The 22,296-nt window shown below is 51.4% G+C and overlaps 1 protein-coding gene across 1 annotated transcript in view; it reads left to right on the forward strand.

Moving 5' to 3' along the window:
- Window positions 1-22,296, forward strand: part of KIRREL3 (kirre like nephrin family adhesion molecule 3) — a 133,192-nt gene that overhangs the window by 90,804 nt on the left and 20,092 nt on the right. The window contains exons 8-10 of the mRNA XM_041480553.1: window positions 16,982-17,130; window positions 17,481-17,608; window positions 20,656-20,782. Of these exons, the coding sequence (XP_041336487.1) occupies window positions 16,982-17,130; window positions 17,481-17,608; window positions 20,656-20,782 (404 nt within the window). The remainder of the gene's footprint in view (window positions 1-16,981; window positions 17,131-17,480; window positions 17,609-20,655; window positions 20,783-22,296) is intronic.

The following is a 22,296-nucleotide window of genomic DNA, read 5'->3' on the forward strand; positions in this document are numbered from 1 at the left end:
GGCAGAGGGAGACCTGTGCAGGCACCCTCCAGCACCAGCTGCAGTTCTGGGGACCACTGCACTTCCAAAGGAAGGTGTGGGACTGACAGACAGACACACAGACATAGCTGGGAAGAGGGAGACAGCCCTCCCAGCTGCTGCAAGGTGTTAAGCACAGCAGCTGTGAGCAATACACAGCTAGCTCTTCATAGCTGAGGGATGTTGCAGAAGGTCCAGCAGGTGCTGCAGCAGGAGCAGAGGTCAGGAGGAGCTGGGGGGCATTTATTTGTCAGCTACCCAAGGGATGGTGCTGCCTCACTTCTTCCCATCCCACAGCCAGACAGGGATCACAGCAAGAGCAGTCCAAGCAAGTTCCAGCCATCCCTGCTGGGCTGAAGCCCAGGCTGCTGCCTGCCCAAATCACAGCTTTGTGAGTGGCAGCTGCAGCTCAGGGCTTGAGCCCCGCCATCCCCCTGGACCTGCTGAGCCAAGCTCAGAGCCATCCCACAGCATCCCCTGTCCTCACCTCCACATGCTTCCCCCTGAGCACTGTTTGTTTGCTGGCTCAGGGCTGGCAGGAAAGCCCTTGCTCAGTAAATAATGTTTTATCTCTGAACAGCAGCTCAGTGTCGCTCATCAAATATTAATCCAAACTCAACTGCTTCTTAACGAGGTTTTCTTTGAAGCTATTGGGGCTGGAACACACCTGGTGGGAGGCAGTGTCCTGGCTTCCCCCTGGCTTTGCCCAGGGAAAACAAAGGGACAACAACAGGGAAAAGCTCCCTTGTCCAGCTCCTCCAGCTTCACCACAGGATAGGTATTTCCCACCCAGCTTTAGGAAAACAAATGGATGAAAAGCCCAAGTGCCTTTGGTAGGTCTGGTGTCTCCAAGGATTGTACTCCAAGGTGCTGCCCTTGGGGGGAAAAGTGGCAGAATTTTGTGGGTTCAGAGAAAAATTTCACCTGATATCAAGGAGCTGTGAGAGAGAAAGAGAAAATCACAATGTGCATCATCTGTGCTTTGGCCTGCCTGCCTTACACTGTGCATCTTGGAGGCATTCCTCCCACGGAGACACATTCCCACAGTTTGTTTGAACAAACCTGGGGAGAAGTTCAAACTCCACAGAGCTTTGCCGCTCTTTATCCTCTGAGCCTTGTCTGCACCATTTGGGGACCTGATGGCATCTCACCAGATTTATTCATGAGATGCCTCAACTGCCATGGGAGAGTCAAGTTCTCCAAGAGCACGTGCCCCATGTCTTGCTGTAAATGGCTTGGAAGTTTGCTCAGACACTTGAACCAGCTCCCTCGTGGCTCAGCATTGCTTTGGAGCCTGGCAAAGAGCAGGAAAAGCAGCAGAAATCTGGGAAAGCCTTATCAAAGGGGTGAGGAATGGAGGAAGGAGTGAGCAGCTGGTCAGCCCTTGCTTGGCTTGGCAGAATCATTGAACTTTCCCTGCCCCAGTGGACGAGGCTGGATGGACCAACTCGCTGCCAGGAGCACTTCCATCATCAGTCAGTCGTGGGCTCAGCACACAGACCCAGCTTCTCCAAAACCAATCCCAAGGAAAGAGCCAAGAGACATTCCCTGACAACCCTGAGTGGTTGGTTATGGCAGAGGGGGAAGCCCAGAATGAAGGTCAGCAAGTGGTGGAATCATAGAATCAATTAGGCTGGAAATACCCTCTAAAATCATTGAGTGACCTGCACTTCCAAGGCCACCACTAATCCCTGTCCCCAAGTGCCACATCCACACATCTTTTAAAATCCTCCAGGGATGGGAACTCCACCACTGTTCTGGGCGGTCTGTTCAGATGTCTGAGCCACATTTTAGTCAAGAAATGTCTCCTAATATCCAATCTAAACATCCCTTGATGAAATTGAGGGTGTTCCCACCCCTCCCACATCATTGATTCACATGGAATCCCAGGGAATCCCATCCCTAAATTCCTCACACTCACTTCCCATGGATCAGACCTGTTCCCATGCCAGAGGTCTGCCCCCAGGGATACATCCCTAGCAGAATAAAAGGGAAGGTGAAATAAAACTGCCTCCCACACCCAGGCAGTGAGGAGAGCTGGGCTCATGAATGGGTGCGCCCTGTTCCATTCGAGCCTGAGGAAGCCACATCTATAATAGAGTCAAGGAATTCAGGTCTTAGGGAAGGAAGAGCCACGGGAATTGTTTGCTGCTGCAAGGTCGGATGAGCGGAAGGAGAAATCACCACAGACAGTGGGAGCAAGATGTCTCTGTTCCAGCTAGATCTCCATTGCTTCTTTGCTTGGTCAGTCAAAATTCTGGATGTGCACAGATCCCTGTTCTGGGTGAAAGGCCAGGGAAAGGCATGTTTGGGGTTTAACACCCTGTCATGACACCAGAGTTGTCCCTTCCTCTTCCAGTCAGCTGAATATATTCACACATCCATAGGCTGTAAGGGCCAGAAGGGATTATTGGATTGTGGGAAGCTGATCAGATATTCAGGGCAATGATTTCATTGGCAACTTTTGAGAGAGAAGTGGCAAATGATCCATTTAATGGGCACTGCCTCCAGCCAAGCCAGAGCAGGGGCTGTTTTCCCTCTTCTGGCACTATAAAACCTGGAGATATTTTAATATGCAATTCTGGTGGCTTTGAAAAGTGTCTCCTGGGAGCTGGTGTGTTTTTGTGTTCCTTGCTTTCCTCTGCCCATTCCTGGAAGGCCCAGGATAAAAGTGACCAACCCCTCGTGCCTTACATTCCCAGAGCTTCTGATCACCAAGACCACAACCAGGGAGGAGGATCTGCCATATTAACTCCTATTAAATTACAATCACGCCTCTCTTAGTATTTAAAAGGGATTGTCAAGTGTTTGAAATGCTGCAGGGCCCCGGTGGCTGCAGACAAGGTGTGAAGTCTGTGGGTGCACGGGCACTTTTCTCCACATTCATTGCACTCAGTGCTCCACTCACAGAAAAATCACCCAGACTTCTCCTCTGGGGACTGCACAGGGACCCTTCCAAGGCTGGTTTGGATGGGCCTTGGAGCAGCTTGGTCTGGTGGAAGGTGTTGGAATGAGATGAGCGTTGAGGTACTTCCCACCCAAACTGTTCTGGGATTCTATGATCTGGGGCAGCCCCACAAGAGCTTCTGCAGAGTCTCAGGGTCCCCAGAAGGCTGCAGAGAGATGAGGTGGAGAGCAACTCAACAAACATCTGGTCCAGACCAGAGGCATTTCAGCATCTTGAAATGGAATGGTCACTTTGGTTTTGCTGCCATTTCTTGGCACGCTTTGGCCCTTCTCCCCCCCATCCAGCTCCCTCCTCCCGTCCAGCTCGGGAAAGTTCTCATTTCTGCCAGTGTGCAGTTTTTGTTGGCCTCCTCCCCCCGCTCCCATCTGCTCCCTCCCGCTGCAGTGGCCGAGGCTGCCGTCTGTCCGGCGGCAGGACGCTGGGAGCCCATATGCTGTCCCTCGGCAGGGCTGTCACCTCTCCTGCTGCCTCCTGCAGCCAAACTTGGCAGGGGAGGGAAGAGAAGCTGGAGTGGGGAAGGGGCCCGCAGGCATTTCACAGCAGTAACAGAATAAATCTAATTTATAGACATAGCAAAATGCAGCTAAAGCGGGAGTTGAAATAAATGCAAAGCACACCGAGGTCTCAAGTTATCGGCACTGTAACATTTTTCCTGACTATCTCTGTTTTTCTGCCTGGGTTTGTCTTTGTAGCTTCCTCCCAGACAACTGGACCTTTGCTCTGAAGTGAAAATGAAAGCTGGGGGGAAAAAAAAATACCAGGAAATGAATTCTTCAGATCTCCTTCGTGATGCATCAGCCCCATCTGCCAGCTCCCTGTGACAGGGAGCGGAGCATGGCTGGGTGGCAGGTGGAGAGACAGGCTTTAAAAAAAGGAAATAAAGTGAAATAAAAGGCATAACTATCCCTGCAGCTGGGAAGTGAGACTGGGCTGCTGGGGGGGCTCTGCCAAGGCACAGAGCTCCAGGTGAGACTGGGAAGACAGGGTTGGAAGAGCCTTCACTCATGGAGTGTGAGGACAGGGAGATTTGTCTTCCCATTCCCTGGCTTGTCAAGGTAATGGGAACAAGCGGGTGGGAGATGTTCAGAGGCAGCTTGAACTAATTAGAAGAGAGAACAGAGGGGAGAGAGTCTGATGGAGGGGGGGAAAGGCAGGGGAAGGAAAACACTTTGTACTGGTGAGCACCATCCCTGACACAGAGATGATGAAAGGTACCAGAGCAGAGTGATGGAGCAGCCAGCCCGGGGCTGGATGGAGCCTCTCCCACGGTGGGGCTGCCAGAGGGAGTTGGGTGCTCAGGGAGAGCTCACAGAAACATGGGGTGCCCCACGGTGGTGCTCAGCACCATCCCAGCCAGGACCACCAGCATTCCAGGAGGCATCAGCATTGTGAGATTTCCAAACTCTGCTCCAGCCCTTTCCCAGGGTTAGAGTGAACCTGTCTCCATCTCATTTCCAGCAGACCTCAGGGTTGTGGTTGTGTGTTCCCAGCCTTGTCAGTCACCCCTCCTTCAAGACTTGCTCCTGGAGCTGGGAATGAGATTCAGAAGGGAGCATCATTGCCTCCTCTGGTCAGATCTCCTCTCCCTTTGCAGAAGTGGCAGCTTTTTGTGCCTAATTTAGCAGTCTTTAATCTGAGTTATTCCAAACCACACTTGCCACTTCCTTCATGCGTTCCCGCAGGATGATGGGCTGATTTCACAGAACGAAAAGCCTTAAGCAAATCTTGTCACACAAGAAAATTGATTTTTCAAAACTGACTTTTACAAGATTACTGGTGGTTTTTTTCCCCTCATCTTTCTTCTATATCGTTCCCTTCCAGTCTCACAAGGTGGCTTCAGATCTAAGGAAATTAGAGATGCTGTGACTAAATTGAAAATGTAAAAATGGGGAGAAAGAGGGGAAAAAAAGACACCCAGCACCTCCTCTGCTGCTGCCTCTGAAGGATATGGCTGCATGTGCTTATGAAGGGGCAGAGCTGTCTCCTTGACCTCTCCCACTGCCATAACATCAATGCCACGTCACAGTAGAGTCTGTCCAAGGATTATGCCAACACCTCACAGGCAACATCCCCTGATGGGCATTCCTTGGTGATCCCAAGCTAGATCATGGGGGTTTTTCGTTCTCTCCCTCAGTCTGTACATATTATTTTATCTTTTGGAATTAAAAAAACAGTTTCCCCCTGCTGCATGGTTCAGAGACATCTCAATGTGTTTTGTTAAAAAAAAGAAGACAGAGGAAGAGTTGCCTTGAAGTTGTTTCAGACAGCTTAAAATATGCTAAGCTTTTGTGTTTCTGCCACATAAATAATGAATCCTCTTACAGCTTCTGAGTCAGGAAAGACGTTGATTTAAGAGGTCTTCAGCTCTGTTTGAGGCTTTTCTGCCAGAAAGGGAGGAATGTGACCAGGGACGAGCGAGGCATGAAGGATGAAGCAGAGTGTGCAAGGAGGATGTGGGATAGGGATAGAGGTGGCGCCCACCACAGCCCTGCAGGAGCTGTTCTAAGGGATTTCACTCCTTGATTCCCTCTTTGCTCCTTTATTACAGACCGTGGGGGCTAGAGATGTGTTTAAATGGAGGACAAATCTGTGAGCATCTACTTCTGTCACTGTCTCTGCCCCAGTAAACCAGTGAGGATTTGGTGACTGCAGCAGCATCAGTTGTTGTTCATGTGACATTCCCCAAGTCACCCTTGGAGATGTCTCTGCCAACAGAGCGGTCAGGAGAGCTGCAAAATGTAGGCCTGCAGGCATGGCAGGAGAATGGGAAAACCCAGTGGGTGCTGGTGCCCCACAACAAAGCCAGGGGGTCCCACATGACCTCCAGGACAGCGTGTCCTGGTGACCTCCCCAGTACCTGTGACCGGACCCTGCAGTCAGAGGGCTCAGCTGCTGGAATGTGGATCCACTGCCGAGCTGGAGCTGGGAGGTCAGGCTGAGTTCATCAGGAAACAGCAAAAAGAGAAGCAAGGGCCAAGCTGGCTCAGGCTGAGCTGGGGCAGGGGAGCCTTTCCTCCCCAAACCTGCGTGACAGTGGTACCTGTGCCGAGGACGTGCTGTGCACCTTGAGCATCCTCCCCACCTGGCTTGGCACAACTGTTTGGGGTTCACAGCACCTACCCTGCACACCCCATCCCAGAGAGACCCCAAAGGAGTTCTGGGATTGGAGAGTAACCCTGTTCACTTCAGGTCTCAAAAATACCCTTGGCTTTCTGTTCTGCTCTAGAAGCTGCTGGCAAATATTAAAGCAAAGAGAAAAGGCAGGGTGTTGTCTCTGGGTTAGAAAGTTGTTTGGAAACCATCAGCCAGCATTTATTGCTTAGCTCCAATTTGTAACTGAAGTGGGTAATGACGAACTTCATGGCTGCTACTTTGGGAGATGTCTTTTTTTTTTTTTTTTTAATACTGTTTCATGCTCTTTTATGGAGAAGTCGGTAGATAACCACAGACCTCTTTGGGTCAGTCTCTTGTACCAGGACAGAACCAGACTGGGTTGTGTTCCCATGACATGGCTGAGAAAGGCAGAGTCGTGCCAGGGTGTCAAGGGCATGCAAGAGAAGAGGGACTTGACCATAATTTTGGGGATGGATGGATGGACCGATGGATGAACTGATGGATGGCTGAGGGAGCTGGGGTTGTTTCAGCTGACAAAAAGGAGGCTCAGCACAGACATTATTGCTCTCTGCAGCTGCTTGAAAGGAGCTTGTAGAGACGCGAGGGTTGGTTACTTGTCTCAAATAACAAGTAATAGAATAAGAACAAACAGCCTCATGTTGCACCAGCAGAGGTTTATATTGGATGTTAGGAACAATTTCTTCCCCAGAAAGGTTGAACAGCCCTGGCACAGTCTTCCCATGGCAGTGGTGGAGTCCCCATCCCTGGAGGGATTTAGAAAGTGTGTAGCTGTGGCACTTGGGGACACAGGTTAGTGGTGGCCTCAGCAGTGCCAAGTAATGCCCAGACTCAATGACCTTGGAGGTCTTTTCCAAACTGAGCAATTCTGTGATTCCATGGGATGAAGAGATCTTTTGGTGAACTCCTAGCTTTATTCTACTCCCCTGTGAGCTGCCTGTGTGTTTGCATTAGCACGAGACAACACTTTGGATATTTATTATTCCTCCTCGTGACTTGCCAGATCCCCAAGCTGCTCACACTCCAGCCAGCAGAAATCCAAGTTCCTTACACAGAAATCCCTGCCCTTGGCATCTTCTGTGAGGAGATTCCCACAAAATGAGGGCTCAGCCCATCTCACCTGCGTGACTCAGCTGCCTCTGTTGATAATCCTAACATGAACCTGATATCCTGTTGATAATGCTAATGTGAACCATCTGATCTAGACACAGTTGAGCCCTGAATAATTAACTGTTCTGGCAGGGCAGGCCAGGGAACCTGCCAGAGAAGGAGCTGTGCTTCACACCACCCTGAGAACGTGCCAGGAGTCAGACAGAGCACAAGGAACAAGCCTGAGTGATGAGATGGGAACAGCGGCTGTCATAGGGAAGGAGGAGCTTTAGGGGCACTGCTGGGGCTGGAAATTCAGACAGAGACTGCTCAGGCTGGTGGGCACCATTTTTGGTAGCTCAAAGCATTGCCTGGGCTGCTTGACATGTCCAAGGTTGGCCACCATCCTTGAAGAGTCAATATAAGCTTGGCCTGAGGTCTGTCTCCTCTTGCCATGCCAGAGAGAGAGCAGACCCTCTCATGCTGCAAAGATCAAACCACAAAGCTCTTGAAAACAAACTCAGGACCGGGTCAAGGCCTCAGAAGAGCTTTAGGAGCCAGCCAAGAAAAAGAAAATCCTTGGAGAAGACCCAGACACCCAGCAACTCTCTGTTGCATGAGTTCCATGTGCAGAAAGGCACAAGCCATTCCTGCCTCCTGTGCCAATCACATCTGCCCTGAAATGTGTGGATTTGGCAGCTCCAGTGATCTGGAACATGAGGTCCCAGCCCAGCACCACTTTCAAGATCCCCAAGCAGCAGCTTTCTTATGCTGATGAAGACCTGTGAGTTTCTGTCTCCTTTCACCATTGTCTTTTTTCCTGCCAGTCTCAAAGGAATTGCACATCGAGGTGTAAAGTTGCAAAAGCCTCAAGAACAGGTGGAAAATAAGAACTGGAACAGAGGAAAAAGCAAGTTTGAGCAGCTTCACAGCACTAAGATTCACTTTGCACTGAGGAGGAGGATAAACAAAGCAGAGAATTAGCTCCTCAACATGCCAGCATCCATAAATCTGGCTAAAGACATTCTGCTACGGGGGTGGAGTGGGGTAGGAAGACCCCAGAAAGGACTAATCCTGTTAGACTATTTGAGAAAACACAAACCACGTGATGAAATTGGATTACCCAAAATAATAGTTAAGCTATTAGTCATGTCTATTGTGTGGCAGGGTAAGTCAAGATGATGTAGGCAGGAAAAATGAAATGCAGCATCACTGCCAAAGGGGTAAAAAACTCTCCGAGGAGAGGTGACATCTCCAAGCTCATCCAGGACTGGAGGTGATTCACATCCCCAGTATTTCCCCAGGATAAGCAGTTTTGGCAGCTGGCTGTCACAGTCTGAATGGTTTTAAGCTTTCTCCACATGCATTAAAATGAGGAATTTAATGTTCATAATTTAACTTGGGGGGGAAGTACAATTTTCATATGATTCCATGACACTGGGGCCAAAGATTCTTAAATCTAAAGTCCCCTCCTTAGAGGGAAAAGGAGTTCTTGTGAAAGAGGGTGAATTTGTGAGAGGGGAGGGGCAGAAAAACACCCAGAGTGGCAAGAGAAGTGCCAAAAAGGGATTAATGGGGACAGGTTTAGTGCCCAGCCCTCTCATGTGATGGGGTGGAGGAGGAGGGGGGATTTTAAACAGCAGGATTAAAACAGCACATCTAAAGCATCTGCATTTTGTTTTGATCTGTCACGAAAACAGCTCAATTTGCAGAAGGAATCATCCAGTCCATGAAGTTTAATGCTTTCCCTTTGAAAAAGTAGCAGCTTTTCCAGCAGGGCCTCTCTGGTTTCCTTCCAGGGGAGGGACGAGCGTCCTTCCCAGCCCCTGGTGCAGGGAAGGAGCCAGGAGGACACAATGGGATGGGCTTTGGCCACCCCGTGTGTCTTGTTTTGAAAAGCCAGGTGTCTACTACGAAAGACAGGAACCTTCCTTGAAATGGAAAATGTAAACCTCCTCCCTTTGAATTATTATAATTTTGAAATGAAGGGGATCTCAGCCAAAGATATGGGAATACAAATAACAGATCTTTAATAGGAAAACTAAAAACACAAATGCAATAGTACAAACAAACAAAAAAAAAAAAGGCTGACAGCCCTCCCTGCTGCTAAATCCAGCATTGTAATCCTGGCGGCTCTGCTCTGCTCTGCACACTCTGGGGTGCACGTGCACGTCTGGGCAGGTTTTATTCCCCCTGTGCCCTGGCCAAGCCCTACCAGGGTCTCCGAGGCCCCTCGGTGTCTCTGGAGCTCTGTGCAGCCCAGCTGCAGCCCCGGCAGTGCCGGTCCATTGATTACCTGCACGGCTCATCAGCCCTCTCCAACTATTCCCCACGGTTGATCAGTCAAGTCATTGACAAGTTAACAGCTTTGTTTACTTCTCCCTCTCGCTTCTGCAGCCAATTTGTTCCGATCATGGTGCTGAGAGAAAGGCTGTTTTGATTGGTTTCTCACCCAAAATGAACCATGGTGGGTGCATGGACTGGTGACATGGCTTTAATTGTGTCATCTGCGAGAGAGAAACCTTCTCACCCCACTTCTTTCAGGTTCCTGTGCCTTGGGCAGCACAGACCTGATCCCTGAGTGTCCCTGATAATCTCTCCTCCTGTACCCCAATGCTCTCCTCAGAGCTGAACTCTCATTGAACATCTCCAGGTGTGATTTGGGGAGCTCTAAGTAGCTCCTCATGGGTTTTTCCCACCCACGGGACCTGCTGATGGCGAGGAGGAGATGCAAAACCCAGGCACTGCCCTTGAAGACTGCAGCTGAGGAGCAATCAGGCTCATCCCAGCCTCCTGACTTGGCAGGAGTGGGAGCACTGGAGCCGAGATGAGATGGAAAATCAAGCCAGAATTTTCCTCTGCATTGAGGTGTTATTATTATCATCAAAATCCCGGAGTGTTTAAAAACAATCCAAACTCAGTAGCAGCAACTGCTGCATCGTGGTGAGCGCAATCAGACACCAAACATGTCCTTGTCAGGGGTAAAAATCTGAAATTTGGGGAAAGGTTGCAATCTTTCTCCCTCTTTATTTGTTTTAAAAAATAAAATTTAAAAAAAAAAAATAGGCAGGAGGAGATGAGCGAAGTTGACATCTCTGCATCTGAGCTGCAGCATTTCCACAATTAGAACTCGAGGTTCACTTTGTGGTGGAGCCAAGATCCCTAAATTGGGATAGAGAGGTTTGGGAAGAGGTGATCACTGCAGCAGCTGTGTGTGCCTGGAGGTTTGTCAGGATGGGAGCTGGAGGCCTGGAAACATTTCCTCAAGTACAGGAGATACAATACACAAGGAAATGTCTGTCCATGTGCTTTCTTCCCCTCTAGTCAGCACAGGTGAGGCCACATCTCAAATCCTGTGTCCAATTTTGGGCCCCTCACTACAAAAAAAGACATTGAGGTGCTGGAGCATGTCCAGAGAAGGGAATGGAGCTGGGAAGGAGCTAGAGCACCAGGAGAGGCTGAGGGAGCTGAGAAAGGGGCTCAGCGTGGGGAAAAGGAGGCTCAGGGGGGACTCCTGACAGGAGGGGACAGCTGACAGGACAAGAGGAAATGACCTCAGGTTGCCCTAGGTCAAGTTTAGATTGGATATTAGAGAAGATTTTTTATGGAAAGGGTTGTCAGGCATTGGCACGGGCTGCCCAGGGCAGTGGTGGCATCACCATCCCTGGAGGTGTTAAAGAAGCTGTGTGGTTGTGGTGCTTAGGGACACCCTAGGGTTAGTGTAACCTTGGCACTGCTGGGTCAGCAGCTGGACTGATGATCTCAGAGCTCTTTCCCAACCCAAACAATTCCCTGGCTCTGTGATTCCACACCCCAGCCCCTGTGCTTGAGGGCCAGGCAAGCCTCAGCCAGAATCCTCAGGTCTCTGAGTTGGATGGAACCCAAGCTGGAAGGAGCAGCCGTGTAATTCAGATGGGGAGAGGTTACCCAGGGCCTGCTGCTGATAAATGAACCCACGCTCAGAGGGGGAGGTGGAGGAGCCACACAAGCCCCACACGTCTTCATTAGGCAGGGAGAAGAGGAACAACCCCATACATCACCATTATGAAAATTTACCCGTAATAAAGAAATAATTTGTGTGATGCATCACGCCGCAGCGGCGCGGGGGGTACCGTGACACCGCTCAGGCTGGGAGCCTCACTCCATCATTCCTCACAAGGCTGGTGCTAGCAGGAGCCATCCATTGTCCCTGTCCCCGTCGGACCTCCAAAGGATGCCAGAATGTCAGCCTCAAAACACCATCTCCTCCCCGTGGAGGTTACCGAGGCTCTGGGGCCTCGGGGGATTTGGGGTAGTGCTCAGGGCATCCCTCTGGGGACAGCTCTCCTGTGAGGGTGAGAGGAGGGGACTGTCACATCACACCCTAGGAACTGAAGGTACTGCTGGCAATAAAGCAGCAAAACCCATTCTCTGAGCAATTTGTAGCAATTAATAGCCATTCCCAGGAATGAAATGTTAATTAATTCTTTCCCTGAGCCATGCATTTATTTAAGGTATTTGTGGGTGTTCTTGGTACTTTTATTAAGCAATTAAAATGCGTCCAAGAAAATATTTATCCATTTTAAGTAATTCTTAGTAAACACGATTTATATGGCAAGCAACCACTTTATTTTGCATTGTTAATTAAAACCGACGACACACTCCACTTCCCCGGGTTATTCGCCACCAGAGCAGCCTCGCTGCCAGGAGTGCTGGTTCAGAGCTGCTGGCAGCTCCGAAATCCTCCCTCAGAACCTGCAGGGTGGAATTGTGCAGTGCTGGATGGGCGTTTCAGAGCCCAGAGACCCCCAGCAGCCCCTGCTAACCCCCAGGAGTCCTGTGCTGCTGTAAGGAGCTGTGGCCTGATGGAGACCTTTCTAAAGAAGATTTTGTTGAGTCCTACAGCTTTGCCAGGGCTGGGAAGTCAGTAGTTTGTTCACCACATGCGGGGTGTTGAAGGATTACGAGCTCTTGTAGGGCAGACAGAGGGAGGTGTTGGTTCAGGGGAGCGTGGGCAGGGATGAAGTGCTCGTGAGCAGGGATGTTAGCAATGCTCTCCACAGACTGACACCCTGTGGGGTTTGCTGTGCTCTCACTGGGAGCATGGGGAGCTCTTTGGGGGCTCCAATAGCCTGGCAGCCCAGCCAGAAACAGGATTCATGGAAAAAAGGGATGGAACTGCTGGGTAAAGCCCCTTGTGCAGAAGGAGACAGCTGAGCATCCCACCGAGAGCCCAGCAAGAGGCACAGGTGTGCCGTCCCAGTTGTGGCAGGTTTCCTTCAGAAACCTGAGCAGCAGAAGAAAAAACATTAAGACATGAAAACCAAAACAAAGCCCCAGCATTGTTTAGGAGCTGACAAATCCCAGACTGTCCTCTCTTATTTGCTTGTGTGTACTCTTAGCTGGGAAGCAATCGATGGAGTCAGAGAAATGCTATTTCCCTGAAGAATGTCTCCTTAGAAAAGTTCTTCCCTCCCTCTTCAGTGTTAAAAGGACTCACTGCAGGTATTCTATTTTTTGTTCATTCTTTAATCACTGGTTTTCAGTGCTGACTGTAATAACCCCTTTGAAACTTGGATCAAAATATCTCTTTCCTGGTTGAAATTTGTTTTCTTCCATCACCCGAGCAAATTCAATTTGCAGAAGATACTGAATTGGGAGGCACCTGGTACTCCCTCCAGAGAGGCCAGAGGAAAACAAAAGCACATTAGAAATATGAGAAAGGAAACAACAGAATGAAACCCAGCCCACAGGGGAAGAAATGCCCATGTGGGGACACAGACTGAGATGGTGCTCGGTGAAAAGAAATGAAGATGAGAAAATGTGCACATCTCTGCCCTGGAGCCAGGCTGGGAGAGCTGGGGGTGTCCAGGCATGAGAAGACAAGGCTCCAGAGATAGCTCAGAGCCCTTTCAGGGCCCAAAGGGGCTCCAGGAGAGCTGGAGAGGGACTGGGGACAAGGGATGGAGGGGCAGGACACAGGGAATGGCTCCCACTGCCAGAGGGCAGGGATGGATGGGATATTGGGAAGGAATTGTTCCCTGTGAGGGTGGGCAGGCCCTGGCACAGGGTGCCCAGAGAAGCTGTGGCTGCCCCTGGATCCCTGGCAGTGCCCAAGGCCAGGCTGGATGGGGCTGGGAGCACCCTGGGATAGAGGAAGGTGTCCCTGCCCATGGGACATGATGAGCTTTAAGGTCACTTCCAACCCAAACCCTTCTGGGATTCTGATTCTGATCTGCATTGGTGATTTGACATGGGATGGTGGGAGCAGGGTGAATTTGGAGCTGAGTACTCCAAAGGTGCCTGTCAGTGGTAGAGGGTAGGAATGGAAGACCCCCCCCCAGTCACCCTGTGGGGACCAGCCAAGAGCCACAGGGGCACTGGGACAGGTCCCATGGCATCGCCTCTGCCTGTGCTGCCCTTCAGCCTGGAGAGCCCAAGGCAGTCACAGAAACAGGTCCTGTGGGCAGGATCCCCACAGACAGACCTCAGCCCTCCCCTGCACAGGGCAGCCCCCTGGCCAGCCCTTCCCTGCAGTGGAGTCTGGCCAAGGGGGAAAATCAGCACCAGCAGTGGCAGGTGAGTTAGTGGCCAAGTCATCCCAGGAGAGACTGAAACAGGTAAATTTATATCGTCTGGAAAAGACTCTGAGTGGCACATTTGCAATCTATAAATACCTTCAAGGGAAAAACATAAATGAAAGGAGCCCCTGATCTCCAGGCTGGCAGGACCAGGAGCTCTGGCTGGGAGCCAGGCTTGCTGCAGTACAGCCACGGAGACAGGAGAAAGAAATCAGAGAGCTGCAGCAGTGGAGGTGGTGGATGGGGCTGCAGGAGCATCCTCCCCTCTTCTCTGCTCCATTTTATTCAGGTTCTGTTTATGAATAACAACTGAATGGTTAATAGGCAAGCAAGGCACGTTATGGGCTCGTTAAAACCCTCAGTAAGTTGCCTTCTGGCTGTCCACGAGCCCATCACAGGAAGCTTTACAAGAGGGTTATCAGCTGCCATTATTAAAAACCAATTTGACATTATAAAAGATCCATACTGCTCGTTCAGCCACATTGATTTAGCCATGTTAAGCCTTGGAAAACTGGAGCAAGAACCTTGATCTCTGCTGAAGCACGAAAAATTGGTGTTTGTGACACATCAGGAAACCCAGTTTTGCAGCAGCGATGGGTTTCGAACAAATCCATAAAGCACCGTGCCACGGTTGTTGGGAAGTGTTTTCCCAAGCAGCTGCGATGTCAAACGGCTCTTGGAAACCTTGTTCGCTGTTTTGCAACATCCAGAAAGATCTCATCTGAGCTCTGCCCACCTCAAACCCACCTCCAGACACTTCTCCGTCTGGTTCCAATTCCTGGTGCTCTCTGGGAATATTGGGAGGATGAACTGCAGGCAGGTGCAAGGACTTGACCCCACAAGTCACTTTTGTCCTCATCTTGAAGCCTCCTTCTTGTCCTTTGCACAGCAGGAAGGGTGGATTTGTGCAAAATAACCAGGGAAGTGCCTGGCACAAGAGAAGCTCTGGATTGTCCCAGAAGTTTGGTGCCATGCCCTGTCCCATTGACTGCTGAAAAAATGGCTTCATGTACCTGCTGCCTCCCTTGAGCACCTGAGGAGCAGAACAAGACCCTCCAGAGGCTGGGAAACTGCTCTTGGTTGGGAATCTCTACGGGGAAAAAGTTGTAAAAGGAGCTTAATGGAGCAGAAATATTCCTGACAAAGAGCATGGGGCATTTCCCCATTCACCAGCTGGAGTTTCCCTGTCCCTCTAGCTCTGTTCCTTCCTTCCTTCCTTCCTTCCTTCCTTCCTTCCTTCCTTCCTTCCTTCCTTCCTTCCTTCCCTCTTTTCTTTCATCCATCTGCAGTTCCTGAGATAGGAATTCAGGTCTTTTGGACCAGCAAACCAAAGAGGTGACGTCAGGAATGTGTCTCCTCTCCATCCCACAAGCTGCGCTAAGCTTTGGGCACGAGGTGCCAGACCTGTGGCAGATGCCCCTGTCCCTCTGCTGCCCCATCCCCAAGGAACCAGCCGCTGCCACAGCTCTGGCAGATGCCTCCCACAGCGGGCAGCAGCGTTCCTGTGGCAGGGAGGCAGCAGGGCAAGCAGATCTGTCGGGAGGCAGGAAAGCAGGATGCTGAGGTCAGCTTGCCTGAACAAGCTTGGGATGCAATTCCCTCTGGGAAGAGAAAGGCATCACCAAAGCACCGCTGCCCATTCAGACCTTTGGAGCAGCACCTGGAAGGCTCCGTTTGTGCAGGATTTTCCATACAGGACCTCCCTCATTAACACACGAAGTGCAGCCCTAGAAATAAAACTGGCGTCTCCTGATTAATTATTGGAGGGGGAGGTGAGGGAGGCAGGGGAGGGAAGCTGAAGTAGCCAGTCAGCATCTGTTAGAAATGTGAAGATAAATGGAAGGCGAGGGCAGGTCAGTGCATACAAATCACTTCCATCCCCTGGGAACAGCTCTCAGAGCGCTGTGTCACCACGGGGGAGGCTGAGCAGGTCACTGGCAGGAGGCACTGAGGCTCACAGCAGCAGGTGCTGGGGGAATCGGCTCTGGCAGCACTCAGGGTGTTCTCCAGCCTGCCATGGAGCAGCATTCTGCTCTTTCTCCAGCCCCACTGAGGCACGTCAGTGCCTGTGGACCTTCAGCAGGAGCTCCCTGCAAGTCCAGTTGTCCTTGGCTGCCTTTGGAGCAGCATTGAAGCAGTGAGGAACCATGGCAGAGTGACAGGAACAAGCAGAGGGAAGCAGGAGACTGCTGGGAGGACCAAGAGCAGATGCTGCTTGCCTTGAAGGGGAGAGCTTTCCCCAAACCACCCCACCCACCCCGTGTGGGGAGCAGCCTCTGTGGCTCCTTCCTCTCTCCAGAGAGCCAGCTCCAAGTGCCTGCATCTTTCCCAACCTATCCAGCACACCCAGAAGGGCAGCCCCAAAACAACAAGGCAGAGATTCCTCAGAGAAACCCTCTTCCCTCCAATTTACCTGTCAGTTGTTTGGGGAGGATTATTATATGTTTTTTTCCCAGGCTTTTTTTCCCTTCCCCAAAGAGTGGCTGGAGTTTCACGCTGCCTGACAGCATCTCCCGCCTTTTCCACCCGTTCCCCAGTGGCAGGTTGCCAGATGGTGCCCCATTAGGTCACATTTGCTCATTGTTTGGCAAACAGGGCTTAATTCAAGTGCTGAGTTGACAGCTTGTTCTCCAAGACAATTTGCAAGTTGCAGTGTTGCAAATGCCAGCTTGGCTTTTCGGGAAATGTTATTTCAGCTGCCTTAAAGGGATAAAGTTCTCTTTGACTGGTCAGGAAAAAAAAAAAAAAAAAAAAAAAAAAAAAAGGCAAGAAAAGGGCCAAAGCAGGGGGCAGCAGAAAATGTTTTTAGTGGTTTTGATGTGGACCAGCAGTGTTGTTGGCAAGCATTCAGGAAGGGACTGTCATTCCCCATCAAGTAGAGACCCTCCATGTCCCATTCCTCCCATCACTGAGGTCCTTCACAATCCTAAAATATTAGGTATATTCCAAGGGAAAGAGGGTAACAGAATGTTGGTTTCTTTTGGAAAGGTTTCTGTAGGGGTACACGTACACATCTCTCTGATGGCTCCTCTCCAAAACCTGTGGCTGTAGTCCCTAAATCCCTGGGGAAGGGGACGATGCTGAGAACAAGTTCATGTTCCTTCTGAAGTCAGGGGCACTCTGGGTGTGCTGCCCCCAGCACTGTGACAGCTGCACGTGGGCATAGCAAGAGACACAAAACAGCACCACAACGATGCTCTGTTTTCTTCAACAGGTGGGCAAAGAAAGGCCAGGTTATAAAGGAAGCCTCTGGTGACTTCTACGAAACCATCGTGGACCACACGTTCTTCTTTGAGCCCGTCTCCTGCGAGGTCACCAATGCTCTGGGCAGCACAAACATCAGCAGGACAGTGGATGTCTACTGTGAGTAACCTGTTGGCTTCAGTCCAGCTTCCAGGCTCAGCAGAGCTGCTGGGAATCAGCGGGAAGCAGACACAGCTCAGTCTGACTTGCCCAGGGTGGCAGGACTTGCTGGGCTCTCCCGCAGCTCACGCTTTGTAAATGCTCTGGAAATGCTGTGATCTCCTTGCGAGCTCGCGGGGTGGTCACTGGGGAGCTGGTCCCTCTGGAGCTGCAGCAGGCTCACCTGCCTGAGGCTTTTCTTTGTTTGGGGCCCATCAGGATCTAGCACTGCTCCCTGTGACCTGTTTGGTTTGGGGGTGTCTGGCTGGCAGAGCCTGTCACTGGCAGTAACTCCAGTTTCCTCTGCACAGTTGGGCCCAGGATGGCCACAGAGCCGCAGTCCCTGCTGGTTGACCTGGGCTCGGACGCGGTGTTCAACTGTGCCTGGACCGGGAACCCCTCCCTCACCATCGTCTGGATGAAGAGAGGCTCGGGCGTGGTAAGAGCTGCGGGGGGCAGGGGCACGTCCTGGGCACGGGGTGCTGCAGGACCCTTCCCATGGAGCAGAACCCGTGTGGTCTGGCACCTCCTGGCTGATGAATGCTGGCTCCTCCAAATGCAAAGGGGTCCTAAGAGTGGGGTATTTATTTAGTGATGATGGACAGAAGGGTTGAACCAGAGCATCACTTAACACCTCACTGATGGGGAGCAGTTCTGCAATTCCCCTGCATGTGGAGCCTTCTGGGATGGTCCTGTGTGGGATAGACCTTCATGGGATGGACCTTCCTGGGATGGACCTTCCTAGGATGGTCCTTTCTGGGATAGACCTTCATGGGATGGACCTTCCTGGGATGGACCTTCCTGAGATGGACCTTCATGGGATGGCTCTTCCTGGGATGGTCCTTTCTGGGATAGACCTTCATGGGATGGTTCTATCTAGGATAGTCCTTCCTGGGATGGACCTTTCTGCCCCCCAGGCCTGGGATCTCGCACCCCTACATGTTCACCCCAGCACTCCCTGCTGTTGGCTGGAGCCTGCTCCAGGGAGGAGCGTGGATCTGTCCCAGCAGACTTCTCCACATCTCTTTTGTGCTGAAAATCCTAAGGAGCTTTGCCAATCGTAATCACAGCTCAGTCAGGTCCAGGAAGCAGGAGATGCTCTATCCCTCCTTACAGCCAGGAAGGCTGAGCAAAGCCACGGGAAAAAGCTAAAGGAGGGCTGAGATGTGAAACTCATTCAGAAACACGCACAGGTTTGGGTTTGAAAAGCATCTCCCAGCTCCACCTGGGCAGATCTGTGGATGGGGGAACGCTGCTGTTCCAGCTCAAGGCTGTAATTGGAGAGCTGGACCCCCACGGAGGGGCTGAATCCTCCCTCCTCTGGGGACACTGAGGCATTAACTGCTGGGCTGCTTTTTCCAAACCATAATGACCTTGGTGAAGGCCATCTCCTGGGAAGATGGGAGAGCTGATGGCTTGAATCAGCAAAGGAATCCCAGTGGGTCAGTAGTTCCTGGGCGGCTTCCCATCCCACAGCTGCTGTGGCTGTATCTCTGGGTTATCACTGCAGGCTCTCACACACAGACTGTTGTTCTGCTGCAGGAGCTGGGAGCAAGGGCTGCCTCACCCTCCTGCTCCAGTCCAGCCCCCATCAGGGCTTGCCTTTGCTGTCCAGCAGTGTCCAGCCACAGCCTCCTTCTCCCTTTTTATCTGCCTCTCTCCAGCTGAGTTCCATCACATTGGAACTTCTTGGAGCAGAATGAAGGAGATGATTTTGCCCTTCCACTCTGCCCTCATGAGACCCCTGCAGTGCTGTGTCCAGTTCTTCTGAAGTTCTGTCCCAACTTCAGAAGGACATGGAACTGCTGGAGCGAGTCCTGAGGAGGCCACGGAGATGCTCCAGGGTTGGATGCCAGGCTGGGAGAGCTGGGGGTGTCCAGCCTGGAGAAGAGAAGGCTCCAGGGAGAGCTCAGAGCCCCTCCCAGGGCCTAAAGGGGCTCCAGGAGAGCTGGAGAGGGACTTTGGACAAGGGCCTGGAGGGACAGGACACAGGGAATGGCTTCCACTGCCAGAGGGCAGGGATGGATGGGATACTGGGGAGAAATTCTTCTCTGTGAGGGTGGGCAGGCCCTGGCACAGGGTGCCCAGAGCAGCTGTGGCTGCCCCTGGATCCCTGGCAGTGCCCAAGGCCAGGCTGGGCAGGGCTTGGAGCAGCCTGGGATAGGGGGAACCCTGGATAAGGGCAAGTGTCCCTGCCCATGGCAGGGGATTGGAGTGAGATATGTTCGAGGTGTTTGAGGTCCCTTCCAAGCCAAACAATTCCACGATTCTGTGACTTCAGGACAGACCCCCAGCTGGTGTAGCCCAGCAGAGATGGTTATGTTGGTCACCAGAGCCACCTCCACCTGCCCAGAGGTAGCAGAGGATGGCAGAGGATGCTGCTTTGTAAAGCCATCAGCACCCAGACATCCCAGTTGGATCTGGGATCATGGCTGCTTCTTCCCCAGCCCCTCTGTATTCAGAACCAGGTTGAAGTCCCTCAAGATTGCCTTCTTTTCTCCTTTATTGACAAAAAGGAAGCAAGTCAGAGACCAAAGAGAGGTGGAGGCCAAGTAAACACAGGTGTTTTTATGGCTAACTTGCAATCGATGCTAACACAGTGGGTTTAAAAGGGATCTGACCCTCTGTGCCTCTGCCTCGTGCCAGGTTAGGGCTGAGACCCCCACCTTGCTACAGAGAAACCCAGATCCACATCCAACCACTACATCAGTGCTGATTCCAGGAGCTGTGGGAGCAGCAGGGCCAGAGGCTCACCCAGCTGAGGAGAGATGATGGGCTGTGACCTGCAGAGCCCTGGGGGAGAGGGCCAAGGGCAACTGGAGGAGTTTGCTCCAGAAACCAGACTCTGTTTGAGATCTGCCATGGTTTTTTTTCAAACCCAGCAGAGCCAAGATCCTGCTGACAGCCTCAGCCAGATCCCTCAGCTTCTGTGCTTTTCCAGGTTTGATAAAACTGCATATTGCACAGCAGGGCAGGGGAGCAACAGTCAGACAGTCCATAGCAGGGGGCTGGCCAGAGCCAGCTGAGATTTCCCTGGGTATCCAGTCCCTCTTCCAAGGTGTCTGCCACCTCTGTCACCACTTCTGGGCTTAAAATCCCCGAGTCAATCCCAGCAGCCTCCCTTGTGCCTGTAAATGTGGAGGTGCAAGTGTGGAGTGTGGTTCTCTCTGAGGCTTTTCTGCCTGTGTCACTGCAGCCACCAAAATTTTCCTCTTGCATCTTGAACTTCTTGCAAAACTGGAGTTCGTAAAAATTCAAATTAATAGGAAGAGGACTTCTAATTCCACCCCAAAACACCTGTGGTGTTTCTTTATTCTTTGGGCAACAGCAGTAAGTGATATTTCCATGCAATGCCAGACTTTGGGCTCATCCACTTGGCTTTCCAAGGATGCTCAGGAGCTGGTGACTCAGCTCTTGTAACTCAGGTCATTTGTTTCGTCTGTAACTTCTCATGGCCCACCTGAAAGCCCCCCTCCTCTCTTTCAGGTCCTGAGCAACGAGAACAAGCTGATCCTGAAGTCAGTCCGCCAGGAAGACGCTGGGAAATACGTGTGCAGAGCCGTGGTGCCGCGGGTGGGCGCGGGGGAGCGGGAGGTGACGCTCACCGTCAACGGTACCTCCTGCTGCCCCTGTGCCATTCCCTCCTCCTGCTTCCCATTTGCCATTCATTCCCTCCTGCTTCCCTTCCACCATTCCTATCCTCCTGCTTCCTTTCTGCCATTCCTTCCTGCTTCCCTTCCACCATTCATTCCCTATCCCCATTCCCTTCCTGCCTTGATCCTGTTGCTCTGACAGCTCCTGTTCCCAAATTATCCACTCAGATACTTCCTTTTGGAGCAAATCCCACCCCCAGTTGGATCAGAGATCCAGGCAATTGGAGTAAAGTGGATTTTGCATTATTTTGCCTGGAAATGCACAAGTTAAAGCAAAAAAAAAAAATCAACATTTGCACAGCCCCACACAGTTCCTTATTATCAACAGGGGTTTATTGAGTAGTTGGGAGCTGGCAGTTTTAAATCTTTAATAGATTAATCTTGCAAAACCCTTGCAAGGTCGGAGAGTGCTGTTGTCTCTATTGTACACCTGGAGAGCTGGGAATTGAGTATGGATCCAAGACCAGCAGCCTAATCACACTCTGCAACCCACATGAGGATAGCTGTGAGGATTCCTGTGAGGATACTTGTGAACACTCTGCCAGGATTCCTGTCAGGATTGCTGTCAGGGTACCTCCATGGCTGCTTGGGGCTCATCCAGCACTGTGTCAGGATGTGCCCTGCACTCACAGCCACATCTCTGGAGTTTAATGATGCCCTGGCCAGGACCTCGCAGCAGCTGGTAACAAATTTCAGCATAAATACGGCAGGGAAAGAGCCAGGCAGGCTGCAAATGTTGTAAGCAGAGGATGAATTTTGCATTGTCTCTCACCTGACAAACTGGCAGGTTTCACTCCCCACTCACTGTCACAAGAGAAGAACGTAAGCAGGAGGCAGCTCAGGCAAGCATTGATTTCAAACACAGATAATGCAGATGGTGGATGCCCCAGTTCCCTGGAAACATTCAAGGACACGGCTCTGAGCACCTGATCTAGCTGAAGATGTCCCTGTCATGGCAGGGGGTTGGACTGGATGACCTTTAAAGGTCACTTCCCACCCAAACAATTCCAGGTTTCTATAATCCTAGAAAAGGAAGCCAAGGGCAACACAGCAGGGACTGAAAACCAGCCACTCCCTCGACTTGGCCTCAGCTCCTCGGCGCCTTCAGTCTCCTTCCCCAGCAGCTGCTGGGTTTTAATTACAATTAAATGAGATCATGGAAAACAAAGCAACAAATTAGCACGAAGAACATGCTCCTTCCCTGACACCTACCAGGCACAGGGATGCCCTGAGAGCAGAGCAGAGCTCCCCACAGGCTTGGGCATTTGGAGTGTGCAGCACTGGCTGGAAAAGTTTCCCTCCAGCTACTTTTGTTTTTTTTCCCCCAGCTTATGCCTGGGGAAACTGATGGGGAGCAAATGAAATCCATGCAGGGGGTTCACTGCTCAGCCTTGAGCATCTGCCAGGAACTGACTGCCTGCACATCCCATCCCATGGGAGGTGCTGCCAGGGGCTTGGTGCACTCCGAAGGTGA

Source organism: Pyrgilauda ruficollis, unplaced genomic scaffold (genome assembly GCF_017590135.1).
Source record: "Pyrgilauda ruficollis isolate IOZ18807 unplaced genomic scaffold, ASM1759013v1 scaffold52, whole genome shotgun sequence".
Taxonomy (NCBI): Eukaryota; Metazoa; Chordata; class Aves; order Passeriformes; family Passeridae; genus Pyrgilauda; species Pyrgilauda ruficollis.